The sequence below is a fragment of the Anopheles nili genome, chromosome 2 (genome assembly GCF_943737925.1).
Source record: "Anopheles nili chromosome 2, idAnoNiliSN_F5_01, whole genome shotgun sequence".
Taxonomy (NCBI): domain Eukaryota; kingdom Metazoa; phylum Arthropoda; class Insecta; order Diptera; family Culicidae; genus Anopheles; species Anopheles nili.
In genome coordinates, this window is record NC_071291.1 from 60,215,285 (window position 1) to 60,236,801 (window position 21,517).

At 42.6% G+C, this 21,517-nt stretch overlaps 5 protein-coding genes across 5 annotated transcripts; 2 read left to right on the forward strand and 3 right to left on the reverse strand.

Annotated features, from left to right (window-relative positions):
- Positions 1-9,169: 9,169 nt before the first annotated feature.
- On the reverse strand, positions 9,170-10,345 carry LOC128727201 (uncharacterized). Its single transcript, XM_053821084.1, has one exon. The coding sequence runs from the start codon at positions 10,343-10,345 to the stop codon at positions 9,170-9,172; it is 1,176 nt and encodes a 391-aa protein (XP_053677059.1).
- Positions 10,346-10,717: 372 nt separating this feature from the next.
- Positions 10,718-12,038, reverse strand: LOC128727209 (uncharacterized). Its single transcript, XM_053821095.1, has 3 exons — positions 11,719-12,038; positions 11,086-11,235; positions 10,718-10,739 (listed from the first exon to the last, which is right to left on the reverse strand). Exons 1-3 carry the CDS (start codon positions 12,036-12,038, stop codon positions 10,718-10,720), a joined length of 492 nt encoding a protein of 163 aa, XP_053677070.1.
- A 533-nt stretch (positions 12,039-12,571) lies between these two features.
- LOC128720872 (40S ribosomal protein S12) lies at positions 12,572-13,733 on the forward strand. Its single transcript, XM_053814572.1, has 4 exons — positions 12,572-12,625; positions 12,964-12,983; positions 13,132-13,465; positions 13,559-13,733. Exons 2-4 carry the CDS (start codon positions 12,967-12,969, stop codon positions 13,619-13,621), a joined length of 414 nt encoding a protein of 137 aa, XP_053670547.1. The 5' UTR covers positions 12,572-12,625; positions 12,964-12,966; the 3' UTR covers positions 13,622-13,733.
- A 23-nt stretch (positions 13,734-13,756) lies between these two features.
- On the reverse strand, positions 13,757-15,299 carry LOC128727218 (zinc finger MYND domain-containing protein 10 homolog). Its single transcript, XM_053821107.1, has 3 exons — positions 15,205-15,299; positions 13,914-15,140; positions 13,757-13,820 (listed from the first exon to the last, which is right to left on the reverse strand). The coding sequence occupies exons 1-3, from the start codon at positions 15,297-15,299 to the stop codon at positions 13,757-13,759; spliced, it is 1,386 nt and encodes a 461-aa protein (XP_053677082.1).
- A 1,729-nt stretch (positions 15,300-17,028) lies between these two features.
- On the forward strand, positions 17,029-20,062 carry LOC128720868 (uncharacterized). Its single transcript, XM_053814567.1, has 5 exons — positions 17,029-17,313; positions 17,382-17,669; positions 17,901-18,419; positions 18,502-18,743; positions 18,822-20,062. The coding sequence occupies exons 1-5, from the start codon at positions 17,029-17,031 to the stop codon at positions 19,171-19,173; spliced, it is 1,686 nt and encodes a 561-aa protein (XP_053670542.1). The 3' UTR covers positions 19,174-20,062.
- The last annotated feature ends 1,455 nt before the right edge of the window (positions 20,063-21,517 follow it).

Consider the following 21,517-nt stretch of genomic DNA (forward strand, 5'->3'; position numbering starts at 1 on the left):
ACACACCGCCCTAGCACCAAGGATTGGCAAACAATGACCGCACGGGAGCGGCTTTCCACCGATAAGGGGGGACTTCCCGCAGCTCGGAAGCCGAACGGCGCGGGTCCTTTGTTCCAGCAGGTGCAGGTGCCTAATTACCACCGATATTGCACTATTTTCGGTCTCCGGTATCCGGTGAATTCATCCACGGTGACCGAGAACCATTTCTCCACCTGTTTTACGCTGCTAACTGCACTGTCACACGCTGGCTAAATTTATCGGCCGTTCTATGCTTTTTTGGCACACGTCACTCCCTTTTTTGTCACATCCTTTCAATGCACATGGTTTCACAGTCACATCACAGACGCACGGACGCAGACACGCACACACACACACACACACACACACACACACACACGAACTCAGGCACGCGCCCGAATGCCGTTGCACTTTATGTCGGAAAGACCAGGCGTGTTGCCACCCCTGTGGAGTAACGTGAGAGCAAAAAAAATGAAAAACCAACCCCCGGAACACATGGGCACGACATTTCGTCTCGAAAATGGACGTTCCACTTGGCTATCGCTGTCGGAAATGGCGAAATTCGCTGCCTGCATCTGGGCTGTTGGTTTGTCTTTTTCTTTTCGTTTTTTTTGGTTTCGTTTGTCATACGCCAACCGGGTGCACGGTGGGTGGAGAGCACACTTTCGTGAACTTCATGCGTACGCCCAGACGCGCGTCAGTGCCGACAGTTTCGTAAACTCGGCAGACCCAACACTAACCCAGAACCATCGTCATAGTTACGCGTGAAAAGTATGCGCTGCCTGGTTGCTGCCATCAAATCAATGCCCAACGGAGCCAACCGAATTGGTATGCATTTTAGCCACTTGTGTACATGGCCCATGCCCCAAAAGCACGGGTGGAAAAATGAATGCAAAGTGCTTTGCCGAGGCGTAAACATTGTCACAAATTTTAAGCATATGACCATAATTAAAGCAATTCAGCTTACCGCTGGTCAGTGAAATGGAATGGTAATTTTTAGGCAACGGAGCGCAAGCATTAGAATTGGTTGCTACCGCACATAAACACAAGCACAGTATTAATCAATGTGGCAAAAAAAACCACTGCACTGGGAGTTGCTGAGGCAAACAGTTTCCGGGATCGGCCGAAATGGCAACATAACTTCACGCAACCCCTCGCAGGTGCAGTTCTCATGCGCGATCGAACAAAAGAATAGTGTAGTTCCACGGTGATTCAAATTGCCCCCGTCACTTCAAGTGTATTACCTTGATTTGTTTTTTTTTTGTTCTCTGCCACCTACAACACTGATCAAATGCACACTAGATGAATCACGCTCCCGGGTACGGCTGCGGACGCCATAAGCGTTGGACTGCTATGTGCACTACAGTCTACCGAATCTAAGCACACATCTTTTTTTACTATCTTGTTTCGTTGCTTTCTGCTAGCGCTATGGTAAACAGTCAGGTTTGGCAGCCACGTGCTATGTTTATGGTGCCCAACTCAACACTTGCCTTCGTCGTACGTTTCGGGAGGAGTGCCTGCGCGCATGGCCTAAGACAAGCAGCATTTATGAGAGTAGGCTTGATTGGTTGTCCCGAAAATTTCAACTGGTTGATACGGTTATTGGCTAGCACTTAATCCGTGTATTATAAGATCCAGACTTGTTCTTATTTTAAAATGATAATTTAAACATGTGCATTGGAATCGTATAAATCGTGCCGTTTAGCGCTTGTATAAATCCAACCGTAGAAGTGTAAATTTATAAATGATTTTATGAATAATTGTTTGCATGGTCCTTTTAAGAATGTTCAAAAAGAATACTGTTTGTAATGTAGCTACCACGTGGCACGAGGATGTGCTGGAAACGTGCTCAAAAAGCTGTTTACTATTGGTGTAATTCTGCATTATATCATACTTTTTTTCTTTTTTGAGGTGATTTTCCTTTCTACCTGGCATAAGTTTTCATTTATGTAATAAATATGTTTAAAATTTCGATCATTTGAATTTCAAAATCAACAATATCGGTAAAACATTGATATAATCTAAAACGCAATGTTGGTTCTATTACAGATGAATCTAAATGAGTATCTAATTCAACCGATGTATACAAGAAAGAGCTATGTAGAACAAATGCGAACTTTTTCAACGCCTTGATGATGGAAATACCTTTGTGAGTGTCTTTGGTAAAATCTTACCTAATAACAAATTTCCTAGCTCACAAAACTTCCTGGTATCAATGTTAAAACACCACAAATACTAAGTTAAACTATTATCCTATTATTCAACGGTCATATCTTCAAATAATCTATAGAAACGATCAGTGAAGTTTGACACCCCTGTGTGAAATATTTCAAGGAGGCGCCGATTAGGGGCTTGTTTACGAATGATTCAATAAACAAACTAATTTGTGTGATGACAAACCGCCGTATATCGTCAACAGTGATCGTAAGAACCGCTAGTAAACATATTTTCGTTACTTCAGCAACAAAATATAAACGATCAAAGTATATTTATTGATCTTCATATGAAACTATGTGCCTATCAAACATTAAAATCTTGTAATAAGCTGAAACAAATCGAAATCAAAGGATGCCGTATGCAGTAGTGGAAATAACGAACGTTTTGGGGAGTAAAGAGCTTCTAGTTACGCCAGAAACCTGGATCCAGCATCGAAATGAAGGAAAGGTCTACCTTTGTTGGCCCAACATAAGAAACATAACTACGTTGAATACGCTGTTATCGGACGAAACGAGCGTTCCTTCGATGATGTGGGAAAAACATGAGTGTCATATCAAACAAGCTAATATCGGTACGCTTGCATTTGCGAGCAAAATAATTGAATCACTGTTGGTGCAATCCTGTGCCAATGCAAACGTACCTAAAGCGAGCATTCCAATGGAATGCAATCCTTTGCCATGTTCTAGGGAAGGCAAAACCTCAAACGATAACGTATTCATGACTATTGAACAGATCTTGGAAGATGTTGGAATCGATGAGTCGGAGGATGTTTTTATCGAAGATGAGCGTATGGCGGACCCACTGGAAGATGATCAACCTGCAAAGCTGCAATACTTGGATATATTGAACGAACTCAAAACACTCATTCAACGAAGCCAAAACGAAACGAGAAAGCTTTTGAATGATGGATTTTTTCGTTTACAAAAAACTCTGCTTTCTGCAGTTGAGACTAAACTGAGAGAAAGTGCTAAGCTGGGCAGCTCACCGTCGGAAACGGAAGCATTTCACATCGATCCCCTAGCAAGCGTTGAACAAATGGATGAATTTGAAGAACGATTGAACGATGAAGATTTTCGGAAGCAAGTCCACAAGTGGGTTGATCATACCGTTGGTTTGACCTTCGATCCGGAATGTCGGATGATGAAAATGTTGGACTTGTTGATCGACAAAAAATTTTTACCTGTCTTTAGCTGGACGGGTGGCAGTAAAGGTGTTAGAAAAAAATCGTTAATGACTTACAAAAATACTCTACGCCTATTCGAGTACATTGCGACCACTACGTTTCACCGTCCTAATAGTAGGTTTGTTGCAAATTTTTTTATGAAAAAATTAAAATACGCTTCTGGTCGAGCTAACATCACGCCAAATGGTGTATTGAAAAGTGTGCCACATTATGTTAGGAAAAAAAGCGCCAGAAAACCTGAGGTAACCGACGACGAAATCGATGAATTAGCAAATTGGAACTTAAACAGCGATCATCAGCCAGTTTTAAGTTTGCGTATCGATAGCGAGTTGAGTTCAAACCATTCGGATTCCAACCTTGACATGTTTTGTGTAAACCCATTGTCGTCCATGGAAGAGATGAATAATTTTGAAGCACGATTGAACGATGACGAATATCGAAGTCATGTTCACCGGTGGATTGATTGTACAGTTGGTCATGAGAGCAATCATAACAATCGCATGGTGGAAATACTGGACGTATTATTCGATAGTAAGTTCTTGTCTAACTTTACATGGACAGGTTCTAAGAAAGAAAAATATGCAATGATGAATTTCAAAAACATTGTCTCTCTCTTCAAATACGTTGGAACCACTGTTATGCATCGAGCGAATTGTAGATATGTGGAAGTTTTTTTCATCAAAGCGCTACGATATAATGTAATAAAATTACGAAAAAACTAGATACATGTGTAAACATTCGATCGAAAACATAACATTAGATCTTTTGATCCTAATATGACTAGTAGATTTTTATAACAGAAGAAATATCTCCAAAGTAGATGGCGACACAGTGTCAAGCATGGTCGTATTTATCTCGATATCAAGCATTCCAATAACTCATTTACTACAAAGGATAGAGCAATTTTGAGTTTTCAATTACACTTCAGATTTCATAAACCACAACTTTAAATGGGCTGTATTATTTTTTTAAACTGTAAAAAGACCGTTTGGAACTTTTGAATTGGGATCGATCAATTCTTATTTAAATTTGCACGATCGTCGAAGCATAGATCTATTACTTTTATCAGGAATTGTTAAAAGCCTGTTCTGTTTTGTTTATAACCGAATAAAGTATATCATGTATATCGAATATCACATTTGAAGCTTAAATCATGCAATTAGAAGCATCTACATCCGCTGAAGAACAATATTGCAATATTGCAGTACATTCGAATAAGATGCAAACAAAATTTAACGGAAATAACATAACAATTACACTTCTGTTGCAGCTGGTTCGTATACATAATTCTACAGATGAAAAGTGAGACATAATTCAACGAAAAAGTTGGTAAAATTTTCATTACGAATAATGCAAAAACACAAAAACATGACAGTTTATCATACAAGTGTCAAACAAAGCCAACGCATGTAAAACAAACTAGCGTAAGTTTGATTGTTTTGTAGTGCGATTTTAAACCCACAGGCGTGCATAGTTAGATTATCAGGTAAGCATGTGCGACTAACGAATACTAGATCTTTACAAAACACTTTTACGGCCTGTAATTGCAGGATGCCGTATGCCATAGTGGAAACTACGGACTTAATGGGGTATAAAGAACTTCTAGCTGTGCCGGAATCCTGGCTAGACTATCGAAGTCTGAACGCGGGCTACCTTTCTTGGCCTAACGTGAGAAACGGGACTACATTGAATACGCTGCTCTTGAACGAAAACAGTATCCCTACGATGATGTGGGAAAAACACAGGTGTGCGGTCAAACAAATGAATCTGGATACTCTTGCGTCTGCGAGGGAAATTATTAAAGCAATTCAGCGGCAAGCAGTCGTCAACGCAAGCGTTAAGAATCCGACCACAATAAGTGTACCCAACACAGCTTCGAAGTTTAGGCAAAGAAAAAATTCCAACGGACAATCCTTTATGACTGTTGATGAGTTTTTGGAAGACACCGGAATGGACGAGCTCGACATGCCTTTTGTAGGAAACGTCTTGGCGGCGGATCCACTATCAGATAAACCAGTAGCGCAAAGTATGGATATATTGAACGATATCAAAACCCTCATTCAAAAGAACCAAGAAGAAACGAAAAAACTGTTGGTTGAGGGATTTGTCAATTTCCGACAAAATCTGCTCTCCGCAGTTGACGACAAATTAAAAGACGCTGTTGCTGCAATTTATGGTGTGGTTTCCGGCGACAAATTAACCCCTGGGGAGAAACCCAAGATTTTAAACGACATTATCCTGCGAAAACCCGACAAGAACACTCCGAGCCCCTCAATTTTGGAAACAATTGATTTAGACAAAATTTTAACACCCGAACCTGCAGCATCAAACCCACCTCCGTCTGATCCAGACGATCACTTTGATGACGATACGCCCTTATCGGTACCACCTATGGGCTGTAAATCTTCTTCGGATGAATCGGATGGGGTGGAACCCTTGTTTTTCATGTATCCTATAAACAGCATGCCAAAAATGGACAGATTTGAACAGCAATTAAACGATGAAGCTTTCCGAACGAAAGTGCACAAGTGGGTTAGTAATACCCTTTCTGCATTGGAAGAGCCCGAGCACCGAATGATGAGAATGTTAGACTTGATAATCGATAGAAAGTTCTTCCCCAACTTTACCTGGGTATTTGCAAAAGGAAGATCTCGCAAAGTACCGTTGACGAACTACAGAAATATTCTGCGCTTATTCGAGTTCATTGGTACCACTCCAAAGCATCATGCAAATTTTGTATCTGTGGGAAACTTTTTTGTAAAAAAAATAAGATACTCTAGTGCACGTGTTAACTTACGCGAGACAAATAAAAGTGTACCGCATACAAGGAGGCAGAAATTGGTGGATAAAAACGCAGGGATGGTGATCAATCCATATGAACCCCAAGCGTTTGTCATCGATCAAAAAACCGGAAGACCAATGGACATAGAAATGTTTTGTGTTAATCCGTTATCCACGATAGAGGAGATAGAAGATTTCGAAGAACGCTTAAGCGACGAAGAATATCACAAACAAGTTTGCAGGTGGATAGACTGTACGGTGGGTCATGAGAGCGATCACAACAAGCGCATGATGGAAATAATAAACGGGTTGTTTGACAAATCCTTCCTAGCAAACTTTACATGGGCAAACAATGAAACGGGGAAGCATGCAATGGAGAATTTCAAAAATATTATCACCATCTTTGAATATGTTGGCAGCACAGCTACGCATTCTGCGGACTACAATTATGTAGAAGAGTTTTTCATAAAAGCGCTCTGAAGAAACACTGATACATAATCATGTAACTATTAGGATAAATCGTGAATTATTAATAACATATACATTAAATAATAATTAACATGTACAAAAAGACGTTTATGGATGACTCGCAAAATAGCACAGATATGAAAGAAAGATTCGTATCGTTTAAAATGGCATGTGACATCATTTCAACGCATATCGTGCATCGTTTGTATTTATACTAAATGCTAGGTTAATTTTCTTTTTTTATCGATGGAAACATACTTTAGTCGTCGGACAAAGTAATTTTCCACTGTGTCGTAATCCACTCGGCTTAGGTTGGTGGTTCCAGCATACATGAATAAGGCGATAACTCTTTCATACGTCCTGAACGCTTGTTTTCCTTTTCTCAACCCTTGCCAGGAGAATTGTGCCAGGAAACTGGTGTCAAACAGCAAATCCAAAATTTCCGTCATGCGATGTTCAGAAGTGGGTTCGTAGCCAACGGTAGCGTCCACCCATTTGTACACTTGCCTCCGGTACTTAGGATCGCCCAAACGGGCCTCAAAACTATTCATATCCTCTGTGCTGGTTATGGGTGTTACTTGAAACACTACATTAGAGTGTGTATGCGACGAAGAGGAGTCATCGCTACTGTACCCGTCGGCTTGATATGAATCGTTTCCCACTTGTTCTACTTGCAGGTCCGATTTCGTGCTACCATTCACAGCTTCCAAATCATTGATTACGTCGCACTCATTTTCTACTTGCATATCCAAAATCTGTTCCGATTGCTTGCTTCCAATTATAGCTTCCAAGTCATCCTCTAAGTCCTGCTTCCAACGCCGGTTAGTCTTTTTCCGAAAACAATGTGGTACACTACGTAACGTACCACTCACCAGATTAATCCGCGAGGCGGCGTGTTTCAGTTTTTTCATAAAAAAATCTGCAATATATCTATAAGTCGCACGGTGCAATTTGGTAGTCGCAGTATACTGAAACAGCCGCATAGTGTTTCTGTACTTCATGAGCCCTCGTTTTTCGACGTTTTTGCTCATTCCCGTCCATGTGAATTTTGTAAAAAACTGTTTATCGAATAGTAAATCCAATATTATCATCATTCGATATTCGGGATTCTGTTCGCTCGCAACGGCTTCGTCTATCCAGCTGTGTACTTCCAATCGAAAATCGTCGTTGTTCAGCTGTTCTTCAAATTCATCCAAATTTTCAAACGTGTCAAATGGGCCGATGGGAAATGAGGCAACCATGTCCGAGCTGGAGAAATACGGCTCTGTGCGATCCTGTACTGGTAGAAATTGCTTCAATTTGGTTTCAATTGCAGAAAGCAGGATCTGTTCCAAACGATCAATTCCGTCGTTCAAAAGTTTTCGAGTTTCGTCTTGACTCTCTTTAATGAGAGTTTTGAATTCGCTAAACGTATCCAATTGTTCTATATTTGGCTTCCTGTCTTCCAACGGATCTCCAATCTGCTCACCTTCCAGAAAAACCTCCATCGGTTCTTCCAATCCTGCTTCTTTCAAGATCTCTTCCACTGTCATAAAAGGTTCGTTGTGTGTGATTTTGCTCTTCTTAATTTTTGAGGCCGGCTCGAATTCAATCGGTGTGCTCGATCTTCGACGTACGGATTCATTGCTATCGGATAGGCTTTGTAACGATTCCATAATTTTGCCGGCCGATGTGAGCGTTCTGATATTTCTCTGTTTAACTAGACACTCGTGCTTTTCCCACATCATCGACGGTTTGCAGTGCTCATCCAATAGCAGCTTGTGCAAAGTGGTAATGTTTCTTACATTTGGCCAACACAGATAAACCTTTCCGCTCTCGCGATGTTGAATCCAGGTTTCAGGCGCTGCCAGAAGCTCTTTGCTTCCCAAAACGTCGTAAGTTTCCACTACGGCATACGGCATCCTGCAAATAACATGGCGAACGAAAATGATTTATGGGTCTTACATGTGTTATATATTAAGCACACCTAAAATATTGGATGAATGGCCAATAATTTTATTTATTTCGTTCACAAATAACAAACGATAAGGATGATACAGTTGTTGACATACATTTCATCGAACTGTCATTTGTACGTTTCTGTTTTACTACATGCTTCGTAAACATTGAAATAATTCACATGATGCTGTGAAGAATCTTATCGATACTTATTCGACTACGAAGTATTTAAAAATCGTTTAAACTAAAAATTTGAGTTTTTTTTAATTCTACTTACATTAATCTACATAGCCTTGTATATCTCTTTTATAGTTATGTGATTTCAATCGAGCAGAAATAGGAAAAGTAATAATACAGATTGCATGGCATAAGTAGGTATTTGCAATTCAACTTATTATTGATCTTGAATTCGGCTTCATACTTGAAGCATATCGAAACTAAAAATACGCAACGCATAAAGACATAAAAATTGTTTATAGAATTGCAGGAAACTTTGCATCCGCCTAATTAAAGACAGACTAGTATAGGTAAAGACATAGATCTAGATCTCTTACACAAGCAAGTTCATTCGCTCTCTTCTTCAGCGGTGATGAACAATGTTGGTTGAATATTTTCCAATTTAATAACACTTTTCCAATTGCCGTCGGTTTCGCGTGTACGTTCTGTTGTCGCTGCTCGTTTTCTAAATGAACGCATCGAATGCGGCACACACCTTCGGAAGCCACGAATCGAAACCCTCGCGGATGCGTATCGTAATTTTTTCATAAAAAAACTCGCCACATATCGATGGCTTGCACGGTGCGTGTTCGTGGTGCCCGCGTGTTCGAAGAGACGAACAATATTTTTGTACTCAACCATCGCACGCTTCTTAGTTCCCTTGCTGACCCCTGTCCAACTGAAGGCTGGCAAGAACTTTTTATCGAATAACAAGTCTAGTATTTCCATCATGCGGATTTCGGGATTGTGCTCGTAACCCACGGTACAATCAATCCAATTGTAAACTTGCCTCCTATAATCCTCATCACCTAACCGCTCTTCGAAATCATTCATCTCTTCTATAGAAGTTAAGGGGTTAACGTGAAACTCAATAGAGTTGTCCTGCGGCAAACAATCAGTTCCTGTTATTTCGCTACCTGATCTACCCTCAACTAAAGGAAGGAGAGTTTTCTGTAAGCGGAAAAAACCATCGTTCAATTTTTTCCTTGTTTCATCTTGATTCCTTTCGATGAGAGCCTTGAGGTCGTTGAACATATCCATAATTTGGGGGACGGTTTTTAATTCCTCAAATGAATCTGTCGATTGTTCGTTGGCTATACAAGACGATACTTCCTCCACTATGTTGTCTTTTAAGCTTTGCTCTACAGTAACTATGTTCCATTGATCGCTGGTTGGTTCTTTTCTCTGTATTGATTCCACAGAAATTTCGGGCTTCATTTGTTTGCTTCGTCTCTGTACGGTCGTACTTGGGCTAGGGCTGCTTTGAAAAGATTCAATCATTTTACCCGCCGATGAAAGCGTCAAGATATTTGTAAGCTTCACTTGGCACTCGTGCTTCTCCCACATCATCGAAGGCATGCTGTTTTCGTCCGATAACAGCGTGTTTAGCGTGGTAATGTTCCTTACATTGGGCCAGCAGAGGTAAGCCTTTCCACCCTCGCGACGTTGAATCCATGTTTCCGGAGCTGCCACAAGCTCTTTACTCCCCAAAACGTCTGTAGTTTCCACTAAGGCGAACGGCATTCTAAAATCATATTTGAAATAAGTATTGCACATCAAACCTATGCTTTGCTAGATAACGATATAACCAGCTTTATTTCGAACCTGTAATTGTACTAAATTATAAACTATATTCAAAAAATGGTTAAAATAAACTGGCTCGTGAAGAAGCGCCTATTTTTGTTTATTATTATTCGCTAGTTGGAAGATGCATCGAACAGGCGTCACATATTTAGAATCCAGGTTTTCAGTTCATAATACGTTTACATGCATGGGTTGGCTCCGTTAATTTTCTTTGTCCCGTAATGGATGATGGAAAATGTTAAAAAAAGCATGTTCAGTATCAGTATTTTATTGGCAGTAAATTAATTAACCTGCACAACCACAAGATAAAAGCTATCCGTCGATGAATTTTAAACTGAAATAGTGCGATCAGGCATAAAAATCATTCACAATAACGAAATTTAAAATCAACCATTTGAATTTAAAAAAAAGTAAAATCAGTTATTTTAAATTTGTACTACTTTTATTTGTTCCATGTTCAACAATCTAATGCTTATACTAATTCTAAATGCTATTAATAAATTCTAACATAACAGTAAAACTCTAGCATTTACTCTAATTCTGATACAAATTTTGAATTGCTATCAGCTTCTTGGCATTCGTGCCATCTATTCTCCAAGTCAGCATTATTTTTTCTCTTTTTGGAACGATGTGGAGTGCATTTGCGCAGTCCTTTATTTAGCGCTCGTTTACTGGCATACTTAAGTCTGTTCATAAAAAACATGGCTAAAAACTTAGGACCCACACGAAACGTTGATGTGCTGCCAGCATGAGCAAAGAACTGCAAAATATTCTTGTAACTTCTCATCGCATACTTTTTTACTTCTTTCTGGCGCGAGCAACCAGTCCAGCTAAATTGAATAAGAAACCGTTTTTCGAATACCAGATCAAGCGCAGTTATTAATCGAGTTTCGGGATCCTTATCATATATAAGTTTGTCAATCCAATTGTAGGAGTGTTTCCGATAGTCCGCATCTTCTAATAAATTTTCCAAACTATTCATTTCTTCAATGCTTGTTACAGGACTGAGTTCAAAATGGTCGAGGTCGTTCTCCAATACATTGAGTGTAGTAGAGTGGTTCTTAGTTTCTTCTGCTCCAACATTGTGAACGATCGATTGTAAACTTTTTTGAATATTACGATACATATAGCTCAGATTATTTTTGGTTTCAACGTGATTTTGGATTATTAAATTTTTAAGTTCCGCAAATTCGTTGCCAGATTGTGAGTCTAGACAATTCAACGGATCTGTGTGCACGATATTAACAGCATTGAATACAATATTAGATGATTCTATTTCTTCATTCTCTTGTTTAGGATCACAGCATGTGTACATGGAAAAGGTAGATTCGTCCTGTTGTGACTGCGTAGTTGATTTCGGTTTGAATAATTTTTGTCTAATATTAGCCATCTTACCAGCCAACAAGAACGATGGGATACTAGTTCGCTTAACTTCGCATTTATGTGTTTCCCATATTGGCGATGGTTTGCTTTGTTCGTCGGCTACGAGCATATTCAATATGTTAATATTCTTAGTGTTTGGCCAACACAAGTAGGAGACTGCACGATCTCTTTGCTCGATCCACGTTTCTGGTACAGGGACCAGCTCTTTGCAACCTCTAGCATCCGTTAACTCCACTAAAGCATATGGCATTCTACAATAAAAAAGACTTGATAAAAATCATGTTCTAAATTTAACCACATTTGTACCATACCTGGGTATGCTTTCAATATCACCGTATCTGCATAAAACTGTGATTTCATTCAAAAAGATTCTTGAATAATATGGAAACTATTAGGCTTACTGTTGTTTACAAACAATTGACACTTTGTATGAGGCGGAAGAGTTCAAAAGAGACCAAAAAATAATGCACTGTATCACGGAAAGATACAATGCAGATGAGAACATCAAAAAGAGAGAGTTATTTTAAACTAAATCATTCAATTAGCTGACGACGTAAATCTCTACATCAATTAGTAAATGAATAAAGCAAAATAAAACATAAATCTACATAAATTTGTGAAATATTTCACTTTAATGTTGCTAGTTTGAAATATTTCAATATGAATAGATTTTCTTGCATACCAATTTGCTCGAGAAAATGTCATAACGTGAAAGCTGTCAGTCAACATCAACTTCCGCTTGCCAATCTCCGGTACATTGGTATCTCTTTCGCTCTTTTCCGTCAATCGTGGACTCGGTAGAGAAACGCATTTCGTGTAGCTCAACGAAAATTTACCGTAAGTGTCGAAAAATGCCTCATCGAGCGTTGCCAATGGCTTCTAAATTGATGTCCGGTCCTGTGTGCGTGTAGTAAAGCCACGAATTGGATCAACTGCGTATTAAAAGCTGTAGTAATTAGGCGTTCCGTACTTACCGCCGAGGAGACCATATCGTTGGGACAGTGGTGTGTGACGTTTAGTGATGTCTCGTAGCCCACGAACGGAATTGTCACCCGGCGGAAGGTGTTCCGACGGTTAAACTGTGGGCTGTTCTACATGCGGTAGCTAAACCTACGGATGTTAATAACACATTCTTTATCTTTTCCTATTTCTCGTTTCAACGCATCGTTTTGCAGACAATGTCCGACGTCGAAGTGTAAGTATCCAGTCGGTTTGTTGACATCGACCATCGTGGACCCTTGGTAGCAGATGCGTTTAGCTTATTGCTGATGCAACTCTACAGCAGGCGATCGCATCAACAACCAACTCAATGAGTGAATGCCTAAATCATGTTTTTATTCCAGTGAGGTCCCTAGTGTGCCCGTCGATGGGGCGATGGATGTTAATACCGCCCTCCAGGAGGTATTGAAAAAATCGCTCATTGCGGACGGTCTAGTGCACGGTATTCACGAGGCATGCAAGGCGCTCGATAAACGCCAGGCCGTACTGTGCATTTTGGCCGAGAGCTGCGACGAGCCCCAATACAAGAAGCTGGTTACGGCTCTCTGCAACGAGCATCAGATTCCGCTGATCCGTGTCGATTCCAACAAGAAGTTGGGCGAGTGGTCCGGCCTGTGCAAGATTGACAAGGAAGGCAAGCCCCGAAAGATTTGCGGTGCTTCCTGTGTTGTGCTGAAGGTATGTGGCATTTGCATTTGTGTATCAAGCTCTATCTGCTGTTTGTGGAGCGTAATTACGGATCTAACTGCTGTTTCTATATGTGACTTTCAGGATTTCGGCGAGGAAACCCCCGCTCTCGATGTCATTAAGGAGCACCTCCGGCAGACAAGCTAAACACACACACGTACAGATTATGATTTATTGTGAAGTGAAAGCTGGAAACACATAAATTGAGGTGTACCACAAAAAATCTGAACGTACTATAATCATTCTAAGTGTGCTGGAAACCATGAGCCATCCACCGTTACATTACTGTGTTCGCAGTTGATGACATAGTGCTTTGTGATCAGCCCAGTTTTCCAGTTGACATTCGCTGCATTGCAAATGAAAAACGATAGCACCGTAAGGTGTCCAGATTAACTTTCATGAGCTAACCGAGATAATCCAGAAGAAGATCGTAACTTACCGGGAACAATAGAAGACGTACAGGCACTTGGAACACTTTTTGGAGGCGGAGGCACCGCAGTTGCCGCACAATTTTGATTCCATGCAGCTTCCCATGGCTTCTTTGCGGTTCTTTTCTTCTTGCTGCTCGATGTGCTTCTCTAGCAGATCTGTGCTGTAAGCAGCACTAATACGTTGTGCCATTTCCAATACATCCTCCTGCTCCAAGTCAATGAAGATTTTTCTCTGTTTTTCCACAATTTTACGCCAACCGACCTGCTGAGCAGCTTGAAACACTTGGTCGCGCAATTCCGGCATCTCCTCTAATAAGAGTGCCGAAGATGTCGACCCTTCCATACCGTTGTCATTCATTAATTGTAGCGAGCAGAGATGTTGCTTGAGAGGTATCAACGCTGGCAACTGGTCCAATAACTGATCATTCATTAAACCCACGCATTTTCCAATTTCCCGCTGACGGAAGGCATTGATTTTGTAACTACCCATGAGGGCCGAATTGAAAAGCAGGTGGTGAAGGCAGAACCAAGTTTGTGCTTCGGTTTCGGTCACTTGCAGGACGGCGTCACCGCCAGCCGGTACCCAAGTGTTATTGCGATACTTTTCAAACGCACCTTTGCGGGTGCGTCGAAGCCACGGTTTGGCGTGAAGGATTTCCGAAATCAGGCAAGGAAAATCATGCACCCGTAGAAGGCGTGTTCCAGCGCTTAACGGTAGCAGGTCAAGGGCATCCACGAGATAGGAAACAATTCCGAGACACTTGAACCCGATACGGAAGTCCATTCCACGTCGCATACGTTCGATTTCCTCTGTGGTTGATTCGTTCAACAGCGTTTCCGGTGGCATATCATCCTCGCAATCGTTATAGCCGTCCGCAAGCAATCCAATCAAACGTCCGATTCCTTGGGCACAGTAATCAATTAAATCCAGCGTGCAATTTTCAAGCGCTTCGCAGCTAGCTCGGTGGAACAGCACTGTTTCTAATAATGAGCATACGTTTAGCTCATGATAGATCACGCTGTATAGCAAGAAAGTCGTTTCGGGATTCTTGAGTGCCAGCAAACGCGGTAGGATTTCACAACGCCACACAAGCACACTGAACAGCTCATGGACAAGCAAAGGAAGCTTTCCTTCCAAGATCAACCGCTCCTTAACGACCTCTTCTTGTTTGGTGGACGCTTCGATAAATGCCTGCTGGCAAAGCTTCAACAGCACTTCGTGCTGTTCGATCCATCTAGTTGTGAAAAAAAAGAATTCAATTATTTCTGGAAAAGGTGAAAATGGCTCCGAACACCTACCCCATGCTGCCTATATCCGCCACCTCGTAGGGACGTAAACTTTCAATGAAAGGGTCAATTTCATCGGGAAAAACGGAACACGGATACAACGCCATGATTCGTAAACCTGGAATTAAATTCAATCAATTTTCCTTTTAGACCGCTACCTAGCAACGGTAGCAAATAAGCTACAGCGATGATCATTTTGATGGCACGTCGTCTGTGGTATCTATTCCCATTGGTATCCATTTGTACTAAGCAATATTTTCCTCGATACAAAAGTTGCAGTTTAGCTTCGTTATTTAAATAATTAATCTTGGGTGCGAAATGCGAATTTTCAAATTATCCCTAAGAACCAACGTCCTAAAATTGTGTTCCCTCTAGGGGTACCTTTTCTAAGTACCGCCGAACATAGCTGGAAACATCTCAATGGGTCGCACTGTAGCGAAGCGACAAACTGTCTTAGCAACGTAAGTATCGAAGAACGTGGTATCTTTCTGCCATGGCTTAGAGGCCGCGACCTTGGGGATTATGTCAAAACAATGCTCGATTGACAGGGAAAACTCAAAAAAGAAAATACAACGAGTTTCGCAGTGGTGCATCTCGGACAACAGTGATTGGATTGTGGGGGCGTTTGGTACGAAAACAAACAAGAAATGATCGTTGGATAGCTTCCTGCTGTTCTGTTTCGTCCTTGACTACGATCATTTCCCAAAGCCCCTAGGTGCAGTCCCGTTGTCCGTGGTTTGTGTGCCAAATTCACGGGACCCTGTCGTTCCGTTTTCGGAACAGTGACGTCCGCCCGTCTGTGTGGGATTTTTTTGCCTGTACCTTGTGCATCGTTTGCTTCAGATGTTGCTGCAGCTGATCATCGCGTGTGTGCTGTAGTGCAACAGGTGTGTGTTATTATAGCTTTGTGTTAAATCCGTGTGCAAGTCCCGAGATAAAGCTGCAAGACCACGTCCAACACATCGCACCACAGCCTGATTGAATGACTGCACGGCGCATCTGATTAGGTAAGTTAAAAAACTGTGGGAAATTATCATTTGACCATACCACTGGGCACGATCGAGCAGGACCATTGGGCGCGACTCTAAAAATTCGGAACGTTTCGCAGTCGATGGTGCATGAAATCCCGACCAAAATTCTCGTTCCCCCGTCGCTGGACGGTGTGTGCTTATCAGTAAACTCAAAATCGCCAACAATGATGAATGAAACGTAGAAACGGTACGTTCGTGATATGATAAAGTAAGCCGCCACAGCTGGCGCAACAGTATGCGCGATAGATACGGTTTCGAGTATCAAGAATAGCGTTATAAATTTCATGATTGTAATTCCTGATAGTGGGGGGAAATTGAGCTGGATATACGTCGCAGTGTGTTTTGATTAACGTGCAAAGTCAAGCAAAGTTGTACTCGTGATCAAAATTTCACCGCCCTCACGAGGGTGTTTTCTCCTCTAGTGATAAACGATTAAATGTATCACTAAATATCAATGCAGAACTAGTGCTTCATAGTCTCATGTAACTTTGTTTCGTAGCAATTAGGTTTGTGTGTTTCACACCTGATTAGCCTCCACAACTGTTCGGCAGTCGCAGTTAAAGCGAGACGCTAATTGAATGTACAAGAATCCTCCTCCTCGTGCCAAAACGGTGGCGAGACCGGTTCCAAGGCAAACTGGTTTTCCTAGCCAACGGACTGTTCTACATTGTTTTTCCTTTGCCGGACCAATCGATGCGATGATCGATTCCTAATGCAACAAACATGAACTTTGGTGTATTTTTTTTAGAACGCAACGCTCCTGCTCGTACAGCATACGTAAGAAGATTGACGGAAACCGACCACCATGGGAAATACGCACAGTAGCAGTGGTGAAAAAGGATCGGGTTCGAACAGCCCATCGAAATCCAAGGGCAGCATGGCTGGTGATCAGAAACATCCGAATGGCAGTTCCACGGCAACGTCAATGGCTGCTGCGGTTGCCCGTGGCATGACCCGTACCGCAAGTGGAGCGGACATACAGGACCGTTCCCAGGCGCAGTTTCAACCGGTGGACAAGCTCGGTCGAATATTGGCGAAAAAGGCCGAGGAACAGCACGGCATCCACGGTGTTACGGGGGATGTGTTTGCGGTAAGAGTGTCTCTGCACTATTTGTAAAAAGAAAACACCACTCTAACGATTTTGTTCTCCATTTGCAGCGCTACGTGTTTCCCAAATATCCCGATCTCGGGCTCAAATTGTTTCGCTATCTACGGTTTATGAGCCACGCCAAAACGGACCACCTGGGGCTGGTTGCATTCCGACAGCAGTGCGAAAAGTTTCTCGCCCTCCTCGACGACTCGGTCATCTTGGAGAGCTACGTGCGCATGTTTGGTGATTTGAACGAGAGCGAGCTGATTAAACCGGATAATTTGCGAAATCTACTACGCACCTGCTACAATCTTGCGATGGCGCACTACTCCGACGGGCCGCAGACGTGCCGATTGGTAAGTTGGATTCGAAGTGCTGGAACCGGGAAGGGTTTGAATATTCGATGCGATTTGAATGTGGATATGTTTTTTCTTCACGCTGCCTACTAAGATAGTGGACGATGAAATGTCGGTAGGATATAACAATTGCGATGTGTAGAGTGTACAGCTTTAGAGTTTTTTTTACCATGGATCCATTATAACCGTCGCGAAACATGTACTTTCATTTTATTCCCCCTTTTTTTACAGCTCAATCGAACGCTCGATTCCGTCGTGCAATCGTGTTTCTTTTCGAAAGAATCGCTCAGCCCCGGTTACATCTGCCGGTGGTTAGAGAACAACGTACCTCGTCTGGTGCCACCGATTCATAAATACTGCGTACACGCACTTAGCACCTCCCACCGGACGATCATTGACAGCAGTATGGCGAACAACAGTGAAACGGTTGTCTCGATCAGTGCCATCAACGCGGGCGAAGCGAGCTATGGGCTCGAGCTGCAAACGCCCATACTCGAAAAGGCGAACCCGTTCGGGAAGGATCTGGGGATCGGCAGTGCCGCAGGACCGGGTGGACCAGCTGGTGGTGCGATGCCACGGGAACCAGGCAAACCATTGACGGATGAAGAACGCGAACGGTTGAAAAACCAACAACCATTGTTGCCTCTCTCCGAAGCTTGGTTGCTGGCTGGTTCCCTGCCTCCAATGTACAGCAAACCGCAATCCAAACCTGCGCCATTAAATCCCAACTCGGCTAACCTTACGTCGCATGTAAGTCCGATAGGAACGAGGGGAGTCAGATGATGCAAAAAAAATGCAATGATATTCATTTGTCGCATTTGGTTTGGTGCAGATTTTCCTGGCGAAGCTTCTGTCCCTCGTGCCGTCCCACTGGACGTCCCTGTACGATTCCAGGCTAGATGGGTCGGGTACAAATCGCTTCCTGCATCACGTGCTCGGGTACCGTGGCCCAAACCTGATTCTGTTTCGGTGCGAGGACGATCTGTTGTTCTGTGTGGCTAATCCAACCGAGTGGCGTGAAACGCATCTTTACGTTGGCGACGAGGATAGTTGCTGTTTGCAGTTGCTTCCAAAGTGAGTACAGCTGAAATTCCCGCTTTCGTCTAGATAACTTTGTAAATCGACATCCTTTTTTCTCAATCGTCATTGCAGGTTTCTGATGTTAGAGAAGAAACCGAAAAGCCTCTACTTGAACACGCACATCCGAGGGTACCCGAAGGGGTTGCGGGCCGGTTCCGACCCTCGGAAGCCGATCCTCATCATTGACGAGCACTTCGAGCGGCTCGAATACCGCTCGCTGCAGCACAAGATTCTGTCCATTGAGGTGTGGGGTTGTGGCAACCAGCAGCAGCGCGACGTGCAGCTCGACATCAAAAAGTGGCAGATCAAGGAAGCGGAACGGCAGCGAACGGTAAAGATGACTGCCGCCGACTGGATGGACCATCCGGATCGATATCTGCTTGAGCTCGGCGGTCGTCAGAATTACAACAACTCATCAACGTAATCGTTTGCGGGAACCGGAAAGCGGACGGTGTTTCAAGCGCCGAAGTATTCTCCGTAAGTTAGCATCGCCGAAGAAAGTGTATCACGAAACGAACAGAATTCCACATAGGTCCGGTAGATTTCAATTTCTAAGCTAGTACTTGAGGAAACGCAAGAGTGGGCGGTGTACTTAAGTTTTCATTTGTGTTACTTATATCCACACGAACCTTTTTGATTGGGGCAATAACATCATCCATAACAGTTTCATTCAAGCACTGCTAGTGATATAGACGAATTAGACAGGAGATTTTGTAGGGAAAAAAACAAATTAGTGATATCATGCTAGGGATATTCCATGCTTGTTATTTTGGCAATCACTTAGATTTCTATTATCATATTTTGTATATCATACTCTCGCGTGCTCATCCCGTATTCAACTTAACCCTTGGTGCTAGAAAGGATGACGGAGAGAACCGCCGGTGTAAGCATCCATTCGCATACAATTTCGTTTTAAAATGTGTGTACTTAGTTTATCTTGAACATACGTTTTCGGACCAGCCATTGTGAGGCGGCACAGTCACCAATCACCCATTATGTAGTTTTGTTTTTTTTATTGCATGTTTTGCTCAATATCGTAGACGGTATGACAAAAGGATGGTTTGACCATTTTTAATAGACACAATTCAATTCACTATTTATGGTTATAAAAATGTTCGCCAACTGTTAACCCGATTCAATAACGATTGCAATAACGCCGCTGCTGGTGCTTTGTTTTCAAAGGAGCCAATTTCATGCTCTTTGAAAGCGTTTCGTCGCATGAGATATTTTGCCGATAATGAACACGTGCAAATACTCTAAACTTATTAAGTATTCCGTACTTCAGTAATGCTACTATTGTGCTTATACTGTGAATAGTGTCTTACTAGAAATAAAAAAATGGAGTGCAACATTTAACCGTTCGAACTATTATTGCCGCATTATTCAACTCGTTTTTTGTATACACCTTATAATGTGTAGTTTAGGTGGAATGGCATGTATATGGGTTTTTAATTTTCTTATATAAAGATCATAGAAAATGGTGGAAATGTTAATTTAGTAATTTTCTGCTGGTCAGCAAACACAATCGGATGCATTTGCTCTTTTCCCGGATTGGAGCGATTTCATGATCACACATCACTAGCTCCTGAGAGAGCTAGTTGGCTCTTTCTAGCACCCAATCGACATGTCAAAAAACCACGTTGCCCATCGGCTTCTCTCTCGCTCTTTCGTCCGTGTGGGGTAGGTACTAAAATTATGTAAACACGCACGGTACAGAAAGTCGGTGGTTTAGAGGCCCCTCAAACCATTATCTAGCGCCGGACTGGGAAAAACGATCGAGCTTTTCGCGCTCCTGAATTTGTGCACTTCCTTCGCGAAATATTTGCCGCGCCCTCGCCCCAGTGTACGTGTGTGCTCTCGTCGTTTTTGTGTTGTATCATCCCACATCCGCGCATGTTCTGCCCCACATGCTGCTGGAGTGATAACGAGTTTGGTGCTCTCCCTTAAAAAGTGCATTCGAGGCAAAATTGTTCTTCAGTTCGGTGCATGCCCACCCTGTCGGAGGTAAGCGTGTTTTCCATAGGCCCACAGCTGGTTCCACATTCAACCCACGTTGAGTGTGTATCTTGAGAACGAACGAGCCCTTAACTTCGCTCTCGGAAAACACGCAATCTAACGGGATAAGGGTGGATATAGCCAACAGCGAAAGCCCTCCGGTTTCGTGTGCAAGAAGTGGCCAAAAGGAACCTTCCGCCAAGCAACGGGACCGCAGTGCAACACAGTGATGAAAACGCTCTCAAACCGAACGGTTCTGTTACAGCATCGGTGAGAGAAAATAACCGCTTGCAGTCGCATTCCAAGACGTGGCCGTACCCGCTGAACAGCGTCGATCATCTCACGTGCGCGAGAGTGTACCGAACCCACCCCAAAACGGGCGCGAAACTAACGATCACATACGAAGGTCCTCGTTACCCACGGGGTGGTAAAAAAAAAGGCTCAACCACCGCAATAGAAAACCGCGTCGTACTTTCACCGTCGTTGTCGTGAAAATCGAGCGTCACCTATGATCACGGTTGACCTGATTTTGGCCGCAACGGCGAACGAATTATACGTTCCATGGTGACGAAAGTCTAGTGACCTAAGACCACTCCAATACGTTGTACTGTCATTACACAACCTTTAAACCCGACCCGTCGTTGGTGGCTACAATATAATTTGCTGTGTGTGCGCTACGGAGGAGATGCACCTTTCGGCTTAAGTTTGGTCAAAGGTTCCGGGATTGACTCGAAAAGCTGCCGGTTCACACAACGATCAGCGGAAGCTGCACG